This window comes from Amphiura filiformis, chromosome 14 (assembly GCF_039555335.1).
Source record: "Amphiura filiformis chromosome 14, Afil_fr2py, whole genome shotgun sequence".
NCBI lineage: Eukaryota > Metazoa > Echinodermata > Ophiuroidea > Amphilepidida > Amphiuridae > Amphiura > Amphiura filiformis.
The window spans coordinates 51,616,483-51,636,161 of NC_092641.1; the positions used below are offsets into that span (position 1 = coordinate 51,616,483).

The 19,679-nt window shown below is 36.9% G+C and overlaps 1 protein-coding gene across 1 annotated transcript in view; it reads right to left on the reverse strand.

The window, feature by feature from the left end:
- Window positions 1-1,879: 1,879 nt before the first annotated feature.
- LOC140170276 (uncharacterized) overlaps window positions 1,880-19,679 on the reverse strand; it is a 103,915-nt gene continuing 86,115 nt past the window's right edge. The window contains exons 13-14 of the mRNA XM_072193644.1: window positions 9,039-9,150; window positions 1,880-5,590 (exon numbers count right to left, since the gene is read on the reverse strand). Of these exons, the coding sequence (XP_072049745.1) occupies window positions 5,435-5,590; window positions 9,039-9,150 (268 nt within the window). The 3' untranslated portion in view covers window positions 1,880-5,434. The remainder of the gene's footprint in view (window positions 5,591-9,038; window positions 9,151-19,679) is intronic.

Here is a 19,679-nt window from a genome sequence, read left to right on the forward strand (position 1 = left end):
CCAACCTTGAAGCCTTCAAAATTCAAATACTTTCAAGCATGGTTTTCAAGCACTTTCCACAAAACAAAAAGCTGCATATTAATAAAAGTGACAGCTCCTCTCCACTCCCCAAAATTTTGTCAAAATGGTAAAATTCCAATTTTCAAGGACCTTGTGAAAATTTCCAGGACTTTCAAGGCCTTGAAAAGGTGTTTTCAAATTCAAGGACTTTCAAGGACCACAGGAACCCTGAATCAATTAAATATTTTGCAATTCTCAATTTTGGATGTGGGAGGGAGACAGCAAACTCAAAATAAATTGTGAAGGGCCTAACATTGGCAACAGTGCAGTTCCAATATACCAATGGTCAATTTTTTTAGACCAAAAAAAATCTGTCTCAAACACATTTGATAAAAAAGCTAAGTGCAGCTTTTTTCTTGCTTTTTTGCTATGCAATATGTGATATATTTTTTACAGTCAAGGCAATGTTTAAAAACAGAAACATAGTAACATGTATACACAGTTTCGTTTGTCTCTTTTACAATCCTGGCAAAATGTGTACAAAAAAAAAAGATGCATAAAAGACAAATTTGGCTCGCAATACAATACTGAAAATATAAAAAACCCTGAACACCTGAAAAAAAAAAAGAATTTTATGGTCAATGCGTAGCACTAAGCGTTGAGTTCACAAAGCAATGGGAGTGGGTGTCTGAGACATCAAATTTTCATGCATACACATGCATTTGGTAAACAAGTTTACATAATTCCACATTTGATGTGTTCAAAACAGAAGACTACAATGAACTGAACACATTACAATTAATGACCCATTGAAAATGTTGCTTTTGTTGAGAGAGTCATAGATGCCAGTGACCTGAAGCGAGTTTACAGCAAAAGCCTGAAAAATAGTGTGAATTTGGCTAGTATAAAGCTTCAATACTGGCTGAAAATTTGGAGTAACAAAAAGCAAGAAATGGCTGTAGAGTGCCCGGTCACCCATAACTCAAGACTCATTAACTCCAACGTGTCCAATGAGAGAGAAAATACCATGTTGCATTGATTTGTGTGGTGTTCAATCAGAGATGACACTCAGTTTCACTTTTAAAAAACTGATAATAAATAAATAAAAATGTGGGAATTTCGACTAACAAAAAACATGAATTCAGGCTAAAACCTGCGAAGTGGCAACTCTGTTCAATGGAGCTTATGAAATCTGCATCTTTTTCATTCAAAAGGTCATCATCAGTGGTGACACCACGGGTGGTCTCTTCCCCCCCCCCCCGAAGTCTTCCACCCCCCTCCCGTAAAACCCAAAATTTGATCATTTTGCATTTTTGCAGCAATTGTTCACAAATTTGTTGATTCCGTCATCCCCCCAGATAATTCCTGGAGCTGCCACTGGTCATCATAGCAACAAATTTTGGGATATACACAGAAATAAGCTTATCAAACTATAATATGATCAGCTCGTAATAGGCGAGTATTATTCGGTTTTTATTACTGCGTGCAACAATAAAGTTCCAAGTTACGTCTGCGTAAATTCACAAAAGTGAGCTTCGGTCAAGCAACACGCAAACCGGTTGTACTAACCAGGAAAAAATTAAGATACAGTCAGTCTACTCTAAAGTACAAAGTACCGACGCGGACGCACACATTGTGCCGACTTTGAAGGCACACATACCTGCAGCAGAAACGCAGAACTGCGCACTGTTTACGCGCTGAATACGCGCGCGTTGTCACTTTGTACTTCAGAGTGAACAAACTGTAGACGTTCCAGTTGAAATCCACACACCCCCTACGGAAAACATGCCTCTCACAGGGGGTGGATTCACCCATTCAAACCCAATTTGAAATTCACACTCCCTATGTGGAAGATTTAGGTCATGTCTTCCATATTTCAACTGGAATAGCCTAATAATAGACAAGTCATATTGGTTCCACTTAAAATTACAAAGTGAATGGAACAGTCAATGAGTTGGAAAACCATTGGTATTTAACCCCCTGAGCACTACCTGCTAATCTAACATTGCCACTGATTGGTCAATTACATGATATTTTCACTTTAATCACCAATCAGATGGAGCTTTGCAAATAGGCCCTAATTGAATTCATCCCAATATTTTTGTGCGGTGAAATTATTCAAACAATGTTGCTGATTGGGCCAATTGATAATAAAACTTCTTTTTGGCCAATCAGCAGGTAGTTCTTACGGGGTTAAAGCATAAAACTAGCCGTATCATTAATCATGAAGTGAATAACAACTGAAAATATGGAAAGAATGACTAATGACCTCCCAGGGGGTACTCAATTAAGTTTGATTTTGGTAGGGACATGCTGCTGAGAATTAGAAAGTGGACCCATAAATATACCAATTTTTCCAGAAATTTTGACCCATTGATACCATCACCAAATTTTGACCCATACCAAGAGTCAACATTTTTGGCCAAATTTAAAGTAAGGTTTGATTTCAAACTTTAATGATGACCCGCAGGTCAAATTACTAGAATTTACATTAAACACACCTAAACAGAAACAATGCAATTTGAAGGCAGCAGCTTAATCAGCGCCAATATTGCAACATTGAAACAAACAACTATATACAAACATCCATCCCCACCATAACCCAGCCCCCCATAGGCAATGAGGATAAAGTGCCTTGCCCAACGACACAACACATTGACAAAGGTGGGGTTCGAACTCGCAACCTATGGATTATGAGTCGAGCGCCTTATCCACTCGGCCACACACGCTCCTCAATTTCACTGTGATCCCGGCATTTTGTGACTGACATACATGTAATTTTCATTAGTAGATTATTTATTTACCTTGAAACATCAATATTGCCTCGTATGACATTACAAGGGTCATATAAATTCCACAAAGCATTGAACTTTCACATAAAACTGGCTAAAAAAATCTGGAAAATGGTGTCTATTACTGTTGATCCATTCACTGCTTAGGAGAAAATAGTGACCAGACATGCCAATGATCTACACTTTCATTTCGGTCTCATAACTTTTTTATTAAAATCACTTTTAAACATTACTTTTTAAATCATAGAAACAAATAAAAATAATATTTTTGAGTGCTGTGTAAAAAAAAACCAACAACAACAAAATTTTAAGAGTGTAATATTTTTAGAGTGTTGTTTAAAAATAAATACAAGATTGATATACTGAAGAAATGTGGGTAAAAAATGGCCGCCCCCATGGCGTTGTTTGCTTGGTCAAAGGTATTATGTAATTTAATCATAGTTTGCATGTTATTTCCTACAAAAAAATGATTGAATTTTCTGATGTATTTTATTGTTCTTTTACTCCATATTTTTGCCTTTACCTCACTTTAATATTTGCCTTTTGAAACCCATATGGACCAGATCTTGTCATATACACTATATTTTACAACAGCTGAAGTCTGGTACAGGGTGTCCCTGAAAGAACTGTTTCAGTTAGAAACTTTAATTTTAGGGTATTTTAATGCCAGAACCAACCAGAACTCAAAAATAGTTGACCAGGCAAACTTACAAGGGCAACCAAATTAAGTAGGCTTAAAATAACATCAAGTCAATGTTCACCTCTATACCACCAAACTTTGTACAGCTCCCAACTTAATGTGTTTTTCAGATATTTGGAGCGGCCTTTAAGGAGTAAATCAGCTATCATATACCTTTTGAATTTTTTTTAAATTTTGACAATTGACTGCTCCGATCTTAAGATTTTAACGAAACTACCTCATTTTCAATCTGTTCCACAGAGTCAAATATCAACCAATGACAATAGATGCCTCATGCACTCCTGATACAGATCATTGATTGATATTTGAAATCATGGAAAGGTTTAAAAATGAGGTCGTAAAATTATTGCTATTTCAAAAAGTACGACCAATTGTCAAAATTCAAAAAGTATGTGATAGGTGATTTATTCTGGAACCATAGCAGTTATTTAGTTATGTTTGGTTTGGGCATAAAAAATTAAAATATCAAAAAATTAAGTTTTGACAATACAATTCTTTCAGGGACACCCTGTATGTACATTGACTACTCCGCACAAAGTCAAACATAGTTTCCAAAGATCCTGTCTCCTTACACCAGGCATTCTCAGCTAAGGCCTAAAAATTGTTTGATTAGCGTAACATAAGAAAAAAAAGATTTAATTTAATTTTTTTATGTTTATGCCAAAAATAAGAAAATAAGTCTGGGATCGGGCCTATTTTTAGGGTCGGTCGAGTTATGCCAATCAAACAATTTTTTTAGGCCCAAGTTAAAAATGAAGCGAAGCACCACTTTACAACCAAAGGATCACCAAGTATCCATGAGAGAGTGGAGCAACGCGACTACCAATTCTAAAAACTTGGGGTCCATGCCCGGGTCCACCTAAAGCTCTCCTGTTGGGGTGCCAGACGGTCCAGTAGGGCAATGCCGTTGGATGCTCATGGATTTGAGGGGTTTAATTGGTCCAAGTGGGCTATTTTTAGACATTTCTATTCAATTTACAGAGGATAATAGTACAATAAATTCATATTTTATTCTATTTCTAACTACATCTGTCGGCGCTCCACTAGGAATGATGCTATCTATCTAGGTATGTCCTATAGCTTGAAGGCCAATCTAGACCAGTCTAGGCCGGTCTATCTATCTATGTATGTCCCAAAGCTTGGAGGCCGTTGGGGCGACATACTGAAACACAAGATCTCCCAAGCTCTCCGTTCTGATGAGCTGATGAAAGTCTAGGCCAATCTAGACCAGTCTAGGCCGGTCTATCTATCTATGTATGTCCCAAAGCTTGAAGGCCGTTGGGGCGACATACTGAAACACAAGATCTCCAAGCTCTCTGTCTTCAGCTGTTCTGATGAGCCGATAAAAGTCTAGGCCAATCTAGACCAGTCTAGGCCGGTCTATCTATCTATGTATGTCCCAAAGCTTGGAGGCTGTTGGGGCGACATACTGAAACACAAGATCTCCAAAGGCCAATCTAGACCAGTCTAGGCCGGTCTATCTATCTATGCATGTCCCAAAGCTTGGAGGCTGTTGGGGCGACATACTGAAGCACAAGATCTCCAAAGCTCTCTGTCTTCAGCTGTTCTGATGAGCCGATAAAAGTCTAGGCCAATCTAGACCAGTCTAGGCCGGTCTATCTATCTATGTATGTCCCAAAGCTTGGAGGCCGTTGGGGCGACATACTGAAACACAAGATCTCCCAAGCTCTCCGTCTTCAGCTGTTCTGATGAGCTGATGAAAGTCTAGGCCAATCTAGACCAGTCTAGGCCGGTCTATCTATCTATGTATGTCCCAAAGCTTGGAGGCCGTTGGGGCGACATACTGAAACACAATATCTCCAATGCTCTCTGTCTTCAGCTGTTCTGATGAGCCGATAAAAGTCTAGGCCAATCTAGACCAGTCTAGGCCGGTCCAGGATTAGAATGATGCGACGTGACACAAACGGCTCGTGCACCTGCTTTACACTCTGCCCTTATATTTATGGTATTTCTTATAGTCACTGTAGAACTCTGTGTATATCTCTTTCACATTGTGTGGTAGTGTAGCTTGCAACAGGGATACATCCTTCTCATCGCAAACGTCAACTAGATTGTACACGCCAACCACCAAGGCTCTCTGTAAGATAAACAATCAATAGGTTCAGTGGGTGGCATGGGGGGAGGGTGGGAGGAAATGCCCCAGTCAGGACTCTTGCCCCTCCCATGTAAAAACCCAAATTACAAAAATGTCCACTTGCAGCAATTTTGACCTCCCCCTCCTCCCCCAAAAAAATATCACATTGCCCCCTCCCCATTGTATCAGATCTAGTCACATATATGACATGATCAAGGGGAATGAGTCACATGTCGACCCTAGTCGAAAATGAGTTTTACATTTATTTCTACACTATAGCTTTCAGAAACTTGAAACCCCATGTTATACGACTTTTCTTTGCAAAGTTATGTCAATTTATCAATCGCTTAAAACAATATAAAACAAAAGAATTCTAACACTTTCTATGCCAATACCTCAAAAACAATATCGTGTCAGAGAAACAGTATGCAAGATAGGTACTTATTGAATACTACATTATTCAGTATAGGGCCTATTATAGGCCCACTATTTCTACATTTCCACTGAGCAGCATTTTGGCTTTAACTTTTTGCTTTTCACTATTTTGTACATTATGCTGAGTGCATGATTTTTGTAAGTTTGTACCACTCTGAATTTTTACCTTGTATAATTTATTATTATTTGTAGTTCTTTGTTTCCAGTTGTAACTTTAGGTCGAGGGCACTGCACCTCACGCTCTGCGTTTAGCAGTGTCCTCATCCATCATCTTGCCCATGAAAGTTTTTCATTGATATTTACCTTTTTCAATGTATACTGTGTATATTTATATTTATAATTTTCATAATTGTACAATTCATTGTATATTGTAGCTTGATGAATATTGTTGCTTGTTGCTTGATGAATGGATATATAAAATTGATTGATTGATTGATTGATTGAATACTTAAAGGAGTATTTCGTGCTCCTAGCATCCTTATTATGACATTTTTCGCTAGATATCCACAAAAAAGTTTATTCCCAAAATTTGAGTTGATTCCGATCTTGAGTTTGCGAGTTGATCATATGTGTATGTGTATTGCACTGCTCCATAACCCACAGTGTTGAATTACATTCTGGTACACCAGAATGTAATTCATATTTGATGATGATCTTTGCTAAACAAATTAATCTGCAAGGAATTTTTTGTACATAAACATTATGCAGCATGAGAAACCCTTGAACAACTATTATGATATTTAGTCCCACTTTAGGAGCTTGCAGACCTATTGTACTCTGTTGCCAGGGACTTATGAAGGCATTAGAATTTCTATGGTAAATGACATTAACTGGTTTGATATTTAAATAGATGGGTTACGATTTGCTTCGGTGAACTCGCTGATTCTTACTGTTCATGTAAGTGGACGGCCTTCAACTGTACAGGTTGAGTGAACATGAAAAGCCAGCTTCATAGTAACCAAAATGATGTGACAGAAAAAGGCCTTGACTACCGATCTAAATATCATGATTGTTGTTTGAAAAAATTGTATTTTGCCAGAGGTTTCCAGGTGTATATACACTAATCTGATGAGCCAAGTGATGATCAGAATTCATTCCACCATTAAGTCCTGGGGGCCATCCGCACCAAACTGGTGTTGTAATTGCCCAATTCTCGCTATTCACAATAAGGGCGCCGCCAGCGGTTTGCGATGTAATCGTGATGTATCATGGAAAAAGGTCGACATCCAAGTCCGCGCAATACGAATATTACCATGCTATTACATAGGAACATGTGACAATATATTTTTAGTTTGTCAAAATAAAGGTGTTACACGCGAATCAATACTCAATAATACTTAATAATGTGATTTGAAATGTGCACAATTAATTTTTTCTCTATCGATTTGCATGTAATACCGTTATATTGACAAACTAAAAAATATTGTCACATGTTCCTATGTAATAGCATGGTAATATTCAGTATTATGCTGGACTTGATGTCGACCTTTCCCATGATACATCACGATTACATCGCAAACCACTGGCGCGCTTTATTGTGAATAGCGAGAATTAAGTGGAAAAGCGCTCCTTCAAAATCAATCTTATATTGTATTACAGCATCCTTTTATCACACAGGTGATGGTACACAGTTTAAAATTCCCGCAAAGCCTGCATCATTTCACATTTCAGGTGGGATGGCCCACTTCAATGGCTGCCATTGAGGTGTAGGAATGTGCGGAATCAGATTTGTCTATATTTTTTTAGAAAAGTGGGGAATGAGGCTGTGGATCACAAAATGCACCTTTAAGCTTTGAATAAAGTAACCTGCTTAGTGCACATGTTATAATAAAGTCTGCACAAAAAGTAACACAGCTGTTATAAATATGCCTATAGCTTCAGAACTAATAATTATTTTCACAATATTTCAACATAGAAAGAAGGATAATTTATTTACGCGCATTATGATACCCAATGTGTCCAGTTTTATTCAATATTAACAATACAACAGTGTTTTGAAATAAAGATACCCGAATTTAAAAGTTGCAGTTATTTGTATTGATTTGAAGTGAGCGCGAAGATAATGGCGTGCTTTACGTGCTACAGTGGTGCCATAATAACCATTGATCGTTGTAAACTGCAACTTTTAAATTCAGGTATTTTTCTTTTAAAGAACTAAAAAAAGGTAAAAGAAGTATGAAGGTTTATTCATAAAATATTGGGAAAATATTGGCAAAAATGAGCACATTTTGCCAATTTTCTTCATTAACTTCATCAATATATTGGCAAAAACAATAGAATACAAAGAATCTTTCAACAGCAATATCTCAAAAACCGCTTTGTCCGATTTGGCTCAAATTTTAGAATTAAGATTATTTTGCATATCTCTCTGCAACAAGTCTATTTTAATCTCAATCAGAGCAACTTGATTTTGCCTTTCGTACCACCTTAATGTTGAACGACATTTGACAAATGGGGTATCAAAATTTGCGTAAATTAATCATCCTTCTCTCTATGTTGAAATATTGTGAAAACAATTATTAGCTCTGAAGCTATTGGCATATTTATAACAGCTGCATTACTTTTTGTGCAGACTTTATTCCATACTATATTGGACACAGAGACCAAAGTAAACGGCATTAGACCTTGCACCCAAAATAGAAACAAATTAAATGACAAAGTTGTATCATTAAACACCCATTCCAAAACATGCACATCTATTACTGCACAGGTCTTTAACCCCAATACATTTGTACATTCATTGAATGACCTTTGAAAATTTGGGTACAAAAACTCGTACTCTGCAACTTGAGGTCAATTTTTGCACTATGATTGTTTAATTGAGGTATTTGAACTATGCCATTGGGATGAGGCCATTGTGGTCCATAGCGATTGTGCATGGAGACTGGGAGTTAATGAGCCCCTCAATTGAAAAGATAGCTTGTACAAAAATTAAGTATAGGTTACACCAAATAAATGAAAGGAATTTGTTATTAGTAAGCCACAAAAAATGTGGCAATTAGTTTCACACACTCACCTTCACAAAGGGAAGCAGAGTGCCTTTCTGTAGTTCATTTATATACTCTGCAACAAGTACGATCACAAACTTGCCAACTTCTTTCTTGTGCGCGGATAGCTGAGTTAACAATCTGCAGGAGAACAGGTATACAGAACACAATATGGTTACATCAAGATGAAATAACGATTAACTTCAAGAACTATCACAAATATTCCTTCAATGGCGGCACCAATGGGGACGGGGTGAGGGAAAGTAGATTAATGCCCCCCTCGTCCCATCAGAACTCTTTCCCTCTCAGATGCCCCCAGTAAAAATTCAAAATTATGAACATTTTTACTTTGTCCAAAATTTGTTGATTTTGCCCCCCCCCCCCATCACTTTGTTGCCTGATGCATGTTCCCCAGAAAAAAAACATTTCTGGTTTGTGTGATGGCAACTGATAGCTGGTACCAATTTGTAATAAGATGATGACAATGGTCCGGGTAAGGTGGGGGGGGGGGTGCACTGGTCATTGACAAGCGGGTATCATGCACAGCCATGTAGTTTCAAAAAGCACCCTAATAAACAGTATATCCAAGGACTGGAAATACACCCCTAAACAAGTATAACAAACTTGTGGAATTTCCTACCCTAAACAAGTATTAACATTTTTTTTCAACACCAGTGGCGTAGATTTCTTTTTGACATTGGGGGATGGGGTTGGAAAAAAAATTCTTGAAGTATAGTGAATTCAGCACCTTTTGGCGATAAAATAAGTTTATGGCACAAATGCGCAATAAGCGCGCGAAATTTTTTTGCCATTTTGAAGCTAAAATGTTGAAATATGGTGCAAAATTGGGATAAACTCTTGCGAAGCACGAAATTTTTTTTGCACTATTGGGGCTAAAATGGCCAAATATGAGGTTAATTTGGCCAGAAACCCACATACAGGCATCAACATTGGGGGGATGATTGTATGGACCACCCCCCTGGCAAAATATTGGGGGGATTTATCCCCTCGGATCTACGCCTATGTTCAACACCCTCAGCAAGCATTTATGTTAATACTACTTGAAGCCCCATTTTCATTGTTTTAATGCAGTGCACAATCAACAAGCTATTTTAAAATTCCTTAATAAATGTGACATATTTAGGCTGACATATAGGACCAGAGAGCCTGGGATGGAAAATGAAACAGAACAATGACACAACTGTGTAAAGAAAACAAACATACCGACAAACTATGAAGAAAAGAAAAAAGAAAGTAAAAAAAAATTTTTATAGCATTTTTACAGGCCCGATTTATTCTCAATCCTCTGTAAATATTGTTATAGACCTGCAAATCATGTTTCATTTAAAAGAGTATTTTGTGATCCTCAGTGGTGGCGCCAAGAATTTTTTTCAAAATATCCTGCATAGAAAATCTATCATTAATATATTGTCCTTTTTCAAAAAGACAATCATAGATTTTCTATACAGTAAAACCCGAAATTATGAGAACTGTCAAAGTTAGGTATATCAAAATGTATAATGTCTATTGTTGCAGGTTAACAACATTTTATTCAATTACATTTGCCTACCGAGGCCGAACGAATATCCACCCTACTTATCAGTAGCACTTAGCAGTATAGGCTATAAAAGGTGAACTGTGCTTTGTTACAGAACATGCTGTAAGTTCATGATTAATCTTGATTAAAGAGTTTAACTTCAACACTACACTATTTTTCGCTCATCTGGAACGTTTTCACTAGTTTGATTAGCGTCTTCAGCAGATGGTGATGCTGTGATGGTATCTTGTCTACGATCGGGATAACCTGACATGACGTCATATGATCTGACAAATGACGTCATAGGATGTTACGATGTAGCGGCGCCCCCCCTGGGCATCAGTAGGTTGTCCCAAATTGGGTCTATTTCGAGTCCTTTGTCACGATTCAGTCTCGGTTTCTGAGTTCTTATGTGTATAGCTTCCAGAACTCTGCGGGAATATTCTTTTTGTTCCCGTTCAAGCACTTTCACATTTTCCCAGTCAATCTGGTGTCCTTTTGATCTGACTACGTGCTCCCTGACCGCTGATTTGGAACTGCCGGCAGTGACGTCATTCTGTCAATCATATGACGTCATCAGTGAAGGTTATCCCGATCGTAGACAAGATACCATCACAGCATCACCATCTGCTGAAGACGCTAGTCGAACTAGTGAAAACGTTCCAGGTGAGCGAAAAAATAGTGTAGTGTTGAAGTTAAACTCTTTAATCATTTTATCTACCACTACGTATGAATATCCACTCGTATATGATTAATCTTGTTCCAAGGCTGCTCTCTATTATGCTGCAGCCAGCTGATTGTCCTTACCCGCATGTGTTCTCAGAACTTTTTCGGAGTAAAACATTACAGTGAACACAAATTGATAAAAAAAAAACCATATCGTTAGTTATCGTTGGCCCCCGCTTTGGCCCATTGTAATCGCTACAGAATCTATCCCATAGTCAATGACTTGTGCATTAGAGTGGGGCAAAAAACACTTTTTTTCCCTCGGATCGACTTGAAACTCAAGGAGAATTTTACTGGGGTACATACTAGTATTGTGCTGAAATATCAGTAAGATCGAAGCATGTTTCACCCAGGCAGTAGATTTTCAAAAAATCCTTACTTTTTTGGTATTTCTTACTGTATTTACTCTATAGAGAAATCAGTAGAAACAACCAGGGAAAAGTAGGCATTCATATGCCATCCTAACCAATATTAAACACTTTGGGTAGTTTGTTTGGACCCTCTAGAACATCACCAAATAGCAAGCAGTCTCAAATTGGTTACCATTAATTATTTTTGCTAAAAACACATATGTAAGTTGAATATTAATGATATTTGAGTTGCTATATTAATGGGTAGGGGTATCATTCAATATTTAACTACATACATGTCTTTAGCAAGAAATAATGGTAACCAATTGGAGACTGCTTGCTATTTGGTGATGTTCTGGAGGGTCTAAACAAACTACCCAAATTGTTTAATATTGGTTATGATGTCATCTCAATGCCTACTTTTCCCTGGTTGTTTCTACTGATTTCTCTCTATATAGAGTTATACAGTACGAAATAGCAAATAAGTAGGGATTTTGTGAAAATCTACTGCCTGGGCGAAACATACTCCGATCTTACTGATATTTTATCCCAATAGTAGTATGTACCCTAGTAAAATTCTCAGAGAGTTCCAAGTCAATCCGAGAAAAAAAGCGTGATCCAGTTCAGTGGCGTAACTAGTGGGGCCAGGGGGGCTGGTGCTGGAACAAATTGACTATTTTTTACAGTGCTTAAAAGAAAAAGGGCAAAGTTGTAAAAAATGTTAAAATGTTCATTGGATTGATGGATATAGTTTATTTTTTTGGCTCTTCACTTTTTTAAAAAAAAAAAAAAAAATGGGTCTACAATTCTAAACATCCGTCGGTAAAAAATATTTCCGTCGGTACATTTACCCCTCCGGTTCCGAAATCCTGGCTTCGCCTCTGGTTGACATGGTGATAATCGGATTACACGTAACACTTCAAAGTTGTGCAAGTAACTCCAAGGTCATGCATTGAATTGGTTTGAATGAGGAATACTATGGGAACCTTTTGTTAGAAGTCACACATGAGTAACGTGAATAACCTCTATTTTTATATTTCCTATTGTTAGGCCAACTTAGAAAATGTTAAAACATTATGTTGATCATTATTAAGCATGACAGCACAATCAAACATTCTAATATTATTGACACTGAGTTGCATTAAAGTGTCGTTGGTATTAACAATACAATGAAGTTTCTAATTTTGGCTGCTGGGAATGTCAAGTTGATGAGAATAAACCCCGGGACACGCTGGAATGGTCAGTTGCCTGATGAAGTGTGATGGTATCACACATTTGATGTTACCACAACTGGATGACTGAGAACATTCAGTCAGTCTCTTATGTTCAGGCTGGGTGCAAATTTAAAAAAAATGGTTTAGAAAGGGACTTTTTGAAAGATTAAAAAAAAACCCGAACAAAGATACAAAAACAAGGAAAGGGTACTCATTTTTCATTGCTTTTTCAAAATTTAACAAATTTACCTACCGTATTGGTCCGAGTATAGTCCCACCCGTTTTTTATGTGAAAAATTTTTTTTTAAGTTTATTTTTTTCCGGTTTTGGTGTATCCCTGGACCTAGACCTAGATGCTAGGATCATTCATGGTTGACCTAAAAAAAAAAAAAAAAAAAAAAAAAAAAAAAATTCAAGATATTTTGTATTTTAATATGAAAATTGATACTTTGTTTTCATGTCATACTCTATTAATGATTTCAAAATGCATTCAAATTCAATGCATTTTGAAATCATTAATAGAGTATGACATGAATACAAATTATCAATTTTCATATTAAAAATACAAAATATCTTGATTTTTTTTTTTTTTTTTTTTTTTTTTTTTACAATTTCTGAAATTTTTCGAAAAATGGGGGGTGGGATTATACTCGAACGTGGGACTATACTCGGACGAATACGGTAATTAAAACAAAACAACACTGAATTTCACTCATATTTCATGGATATCATGCAACCTGGTATGAAATTGTCCCATTTCAATACACTATATAGCACTATGGCAATAATAATAATGCAGGTCTTGCAGGGAATGTTTTGTTATTCTTTTGTTTTCCAAATGCAATGAGCCACAATAAGCTAGCTGTTCTACTTGAAAACCCCACTCCCACTGTAAAAGATTTTGACATTCCAAGCAAATGACCAATTTCATTAGTTTAAAAATGATTCCAGAAATCCCTAATCAACCTAAAAAAGAACATTTCAACCTACCCAAAACCAACCACCATGTAATGTTCAACCCCTAACCCTCCAATAGTGGGAAATACAAATTGCCATCTTTTAATGTCTTGGGCTAAATTAGTGTAAAATTAAAAATTGGCCCAGTAAACTGCAAATTTTACCTCTATACGCTGGCGAAGTTACGTAATTAATCGGATTAATTACCATAGCAATAGGTGAAAACTATTTTGAACATATCACGCTGCACTACATGTACAAGCAGGTTACACTAATCGCCCGTGTATGTCTGCAATCATAGATTGAAAACAATACTGGTCTTTTCAAAGATACTAATCTTACAGGTGCAAGTAATCAGCATGATATGGTTCAATGAAGAGGTACTGCGTGAACGTATCAGTGCAGCACGGTATATTCAAAAATTGTTTTCACCTATTGCTATGGTAGTTAATCCGATTATTACGTAACTTCGCCAGCGTATTTTGGGCTCAATTAGTGTATGATGCCTACTTGCATGGGATCTCTTTATCTTTACCCCTCAGACAACCCTCGAACATGTAAATTACTTGGGCCCCCAAAAAGGATTTATACAAAGAACACACTGTTATTTAAAGGAACTGTATATGCTGAGAGAGCCATGTTTGAGATCCTATACTAGAGTCCGAAGTTTACCGTTTTCTAAAATAAATTTTCCGTGTTGTAATCTGTGTTGTAAAATTTGTAAATCCATGTTTTATGAATAAAGCTTAAATAAAATATATAAACAATGATTATGAATGATATTAATGTCACAATAAAGTGTTAATATTGCGATCAATATGCTCTGCTGATTGGAATATTCTCATGATAGGCCGACTGTTACGATGGTTGGATGGATAGGGGGTTCATGCCTTGGTAATATACCTTTATTTTGGTGTTATTAAACAGTATTTTTATCATAAAAATTGACACACACAACTCAAGATTGTTTTTAACATTTATTTTAACAATTTTGTCACGTCATACAAAATGTCATTTTCCGTGTTGTACCTCCGATTCTGTGATTTTTTTCTGTTTTCCGTAAAACGGAAAACTTCGGACTCTATCCTATACCTTTACTAGTGTCAGAAATCATGAATCTTACACCGACTCCGCTGTGTCGAAGGCTTTGGCTATATCAGCTATAAAATAAGGATGTCAAATATCACTATAACCACTCCTTGACAAATCTTATTTTGTAATCAATAAAGCTAACCTTACTGACATTCTCTCGGTCGGTTAACCCATTTCTCACGTCTGTCAAAAGGGACACACGAATGTTTGTACAGGGCCTTTCAGTTCAAGTCAATTATCTCATACCAATTTGCCTTGTCTTTGGTAATTATTTAAAGTTCATTTCTCTGATACGAAATCAAACTTTTGGAATTGTTTCAACAAGAGGTATTTATTTTATGGCATGTTTTGTGATTTCCCCCATTGAGTGCAACAGTAAATGTCCCCTTTGTGTCCGAGGGGCCGGGATGGAACAGCCAAACCTCTGCAAAAGCAACGGATGGGAAGAAGCGATCTATCGCAATTGTGACATCATGCCGACCAACAGAATAGCAAACTGTCAACATAAATGGGCAGGTACCTTCTAAATAATTAAATAAATATATTTTATAAATCATTTTTTTCCCCATTGTATTACATTGCTAACTTCTGTCTGAATCACGTTCCACATGCAAGATCTTTCAGTATATTCGACATAGCGATTGAAAAACTGTTAACATAATGGACAGCCACCCTCTGAACTGTGACATATAATTAAATAATTAAATAATTAAATACCGTATTTCGTCAAAAATAAACGCCCCAGGGGCATTACATTTTCCTGGGGGGGCGTTTATTCAAGGTCAATTTTAGAACAATAATTCCTGTTAAAATCATTAGGTAAACTTAAAACTCACGCTAAAATGACGAACTATGAACTAGAAACACTGACTTCTGGTTCACTTCCGGGGTTCCAATCCAGATTTTCACCAATTATTGACGCTATTAGGGGTGGTGCAATAATTATGTGTACCCCGGGTGGTGAATTATAGGGGGGGCAAAGGTTTTTGGCAGACCAAAAGGGGGGGGGGAGCAAGCATTTTTTGGCAGGTCGAAAGGGGGGGTCAAGCGATTTTTGGCAGGTCGAAAGGGGGGGCACGCAATTTTTGGCACAGATATTTTGGGTACCGTTTCTATATTATGCCCTAAAAAGGTGAAGGAAAACGTTAAAATATGCAAAATTTCCTGCTCGCTGCGCTCGCACTATATGATAAGACAATTTAAGGTTTTAAATTCAGGTTCCAAAAAAACTTGCATGTGTAAGGGGGGGCAAAGATTTTTTGCACATCAAAAGGGGGGGGGCAAAGGTTTTTGGCACAGGGGGGCAAAGGGGAGGGCAGCAGTTTTTGGTAGACCAATTTGAGAAATCACCACCCCGGGGTACACATAATTATTGCACCACCCCTTATCGACCATGTGTACAACTTGGTATGCTTACTACACAAGATAGCATGGAAATATCAGCATTTTTGAAACATATTGGTTGAAAAAAGTGGTGGGGGGGGGCATTTATTTGAGGGGGGGACTATTTGACGAAATACGGTAAATATATTTTATAAATCATTCTTTCCATTGTTTTATTCAACATAGTGATTTGTCAATATAAATGGGCAGGTAACACTTCCAAATAATTTAATTTAATTTACACTGATAACTTCTGTCTGAATCATGTTCCACATACTACACCTTACTGTATATTCGACAGTGAACTGTCAACATAAATGGGCAGGTACCTACTATTTAGGGAGTGTTCATAAATACTTTGGTGGGGGTTGGAAAATGTGGGGGGGTCAAAAAGTTTTTGGGTCATAAAAAGGGGGGGGGGTATTTTAGATATTGAGCATTTCTAAATACCCATATTAACAATCAGAAGAAACAATGACTTGTGTTGCGATGTCGTAGCACTTTATTCTGGAATGACATTTTTTATAGAAACTTATCAACTTAAAATAGGATGGCCACAATGCTAGGCTATTGTGTGTGCACTTGCCTGCATACACAAATGTGTGATGGAAATACAATAGCATCTGCAGCAATTGGAAAAATAGAGGGCCTTATAGACAAGAGGGGAGGGGGATCAAAAAAATTTAGACCCTAAAAAAAGGGGTATCAACAAATTTTTAGACCCTAAAAAGGGGGATCAACAAATTTTTTGTGTCCAAGGTGCCAACTTTTCCAACCACCCATTTATGAACACTCCCTAATGATAATTAAATAAATATATTTATAAATCATTTTTTCCATTGTTTAACAATAACATTGATAACTTCTGTCTGAATCACGTTCCACAATCCACATCTTACTGTATATTCGACATAATGAATGGTCTGTTAACATAATGGGCAGGCACCCTCTTAACTGAGACAGACAATTAAATAAATATATGTGACGTGTCATGTCAAAAGGAGACACTTTTGGGCAGGTTATGAATTTTGAGGTTTTTACATATATCTTAAAATTAAATATAAAGATATTTTGCTCCACAACGCCGTTTTCCCCAATGTAATCGGACATTCCTAAGTGAAGATATTGAGTTCGAAAGTTATGGTATTATAAAATTGGAAATTGAGATAGCGGCATTTAAAAATATTATTGACAATGTTGAGAGTAGGAATTAACTTGAAAAATGTCTCAAAAACTACAAGATGCCAGTTATATTCCGGTCTGAAACTATCAGACAATATTTTTAGCATTAATAACATCACAAATTCGCAATAAACCTAAATTGTGAAAAAATTACCCACCGGCAGATTTTTGGCTATTTCTCCATTTATGATCTGCCCAAAAGTGTCTCCTTTTGACATGACACGTCACATATTTGTAGTGTGATGAACCAAAATCAGTCCAAAGTCAGACATATACAATTATCAGTTTCTTATAGGATTGCAAACAGCATTTGCAAAGCTACATTTTACAGAAAAACCCATTGAATTTGGACAACCAGTTCAACAGATATGAGCAGTTGAAGAGTTTCCAAAAACAATAGGAAACAAAATGAAATACCTCCTTTGTTTGGCTATATCTCAAAATCAGTATTTCAAACTTCTGACTGATTTTGCTTGATCACATCACATTTTATAAATCATTTTCCCATTGTTTTACCATAGACCATTTAAAACATCTTCTGTCTGCATCACGTTCCACATGGTAGAAAAACTATAAAGACAATACAAACACTACCACTTTGACTGGCAACAGACCAGATTTCACTCTCTCCACACGGTGTCGACAAATTTCAAATTTTCTTTAAAAATTCAAACATTTTAGAATTGTACATTTTCATGACCATGTTTCGAATCAGCATGAAAAATAAATTACAATGAGTACAAACAAGCCTGGTTTAGTGGTTACATGAGATAGCTTTTGACATTTTTGAGAAAATATCACAAAACTTGACTTTTTGTCATTAAGCGTGTGGCCAGTATGCAAAGGTTTAAAGTAGGCATCAAAAGCAAATACCCATTCAAGCAGAAGATTGAATAAGGTGATTTAGTGTGAAGTACGGGATCCACCTAGTACAGGCCTTGCCAAATTTTGCTGTAAACTTCATGTTCTTTTGTGGTCATTTCCTGTCTATTGTAAAGCCATGGAAACCTAGGGCGTACTCAGGTTTGTTTTTGGTAGGGAGGTGCCACTGATACTCTCAGCTGAAAGTGGACTCATAACTCCATCAATGTTTAAAAACTTGCACCCATTGATAATAAAGTACAATTATTAAATGCTATTAACTATAATTTAATGGAGACCTCGCTCCCCTAGCCCTCAACACCCCCCCTAAAAAACCTTCAGAAATTGTGAGCACACCTATCTTTATTACATCTCTATAGATCTAGGGTATGGAAGTTTTATTTCAGTAGAGTACCGTATTTCGTCAAATAGTCGGCCGCCCCTCAAATAAATGCCCCCACCACTTTTTTCAACCAAGATGTTTCAAAAATGCCGATATTTCCATCCTATCTTGTGTAGTAAGCTTACCAAATTGCCCACATGGTCGATAATAACATCAATAATTGGCGAAAATCTGGATTGGAAACGAAGCGAACCAGAAGTCAGTGTTTCTAGTTCATAGTTCGTCATTTTAGCGTGAGTTTTAAGTTTACATAATGATTTTAACAGGAATTATCGTTCTAAAATTGACCTTGAATAAATGCCCCCCCCCCCCTTGGGAAAATGTCACGCCCCCCGGGGCGTTTATTTGACGAAATATGGTATTTACATTGCAACATAGCCAACATTGCATTGGCAGATTCAAAATTAGAATATTACACAATCTTAAATAAAATTTGAAATGAATGACATCAGTGGCACCACGAAGGATGGGGGCCCCACTTATTGCGGCAATTTTGCACAAACTTGGTTATTTTGCCCCACTTGCAAATCAGTTTGCCCCCCCATGGGAGAGCTATACCTGTACATGTATCTCGCAGTCAGTTTCGAAAAGAGTAGGGTGTCAACCCCTGACTGTTCCCAACCTGTCCCGGTGTTCAAATGGACCCCAATGGAAATAAGCTTCAATAGAGGCTTTCTTGGGTTATCCAGGGTTGTCAAAAACCCAAACAAATCAAATAAAAAAAAAAAGACAGGCATATTTGGTATCATTATCTTTATGGGAATGGTAGCATTATTTCAGTAGAGTATTTCAATACATTGCTACATTGTATAGGCAGATCCAAAATTGTATTGTTACTTAATCTTTACAAATGTGACGCATCACATCAAAGTGGGGAATTTCCGAGTGAAGTCAATTTTGAGTTCAGTATTTCTGCTTTGAAAGCATTTTGCAAGTTTTGAAATGACACCTCATTTGCTAAAATT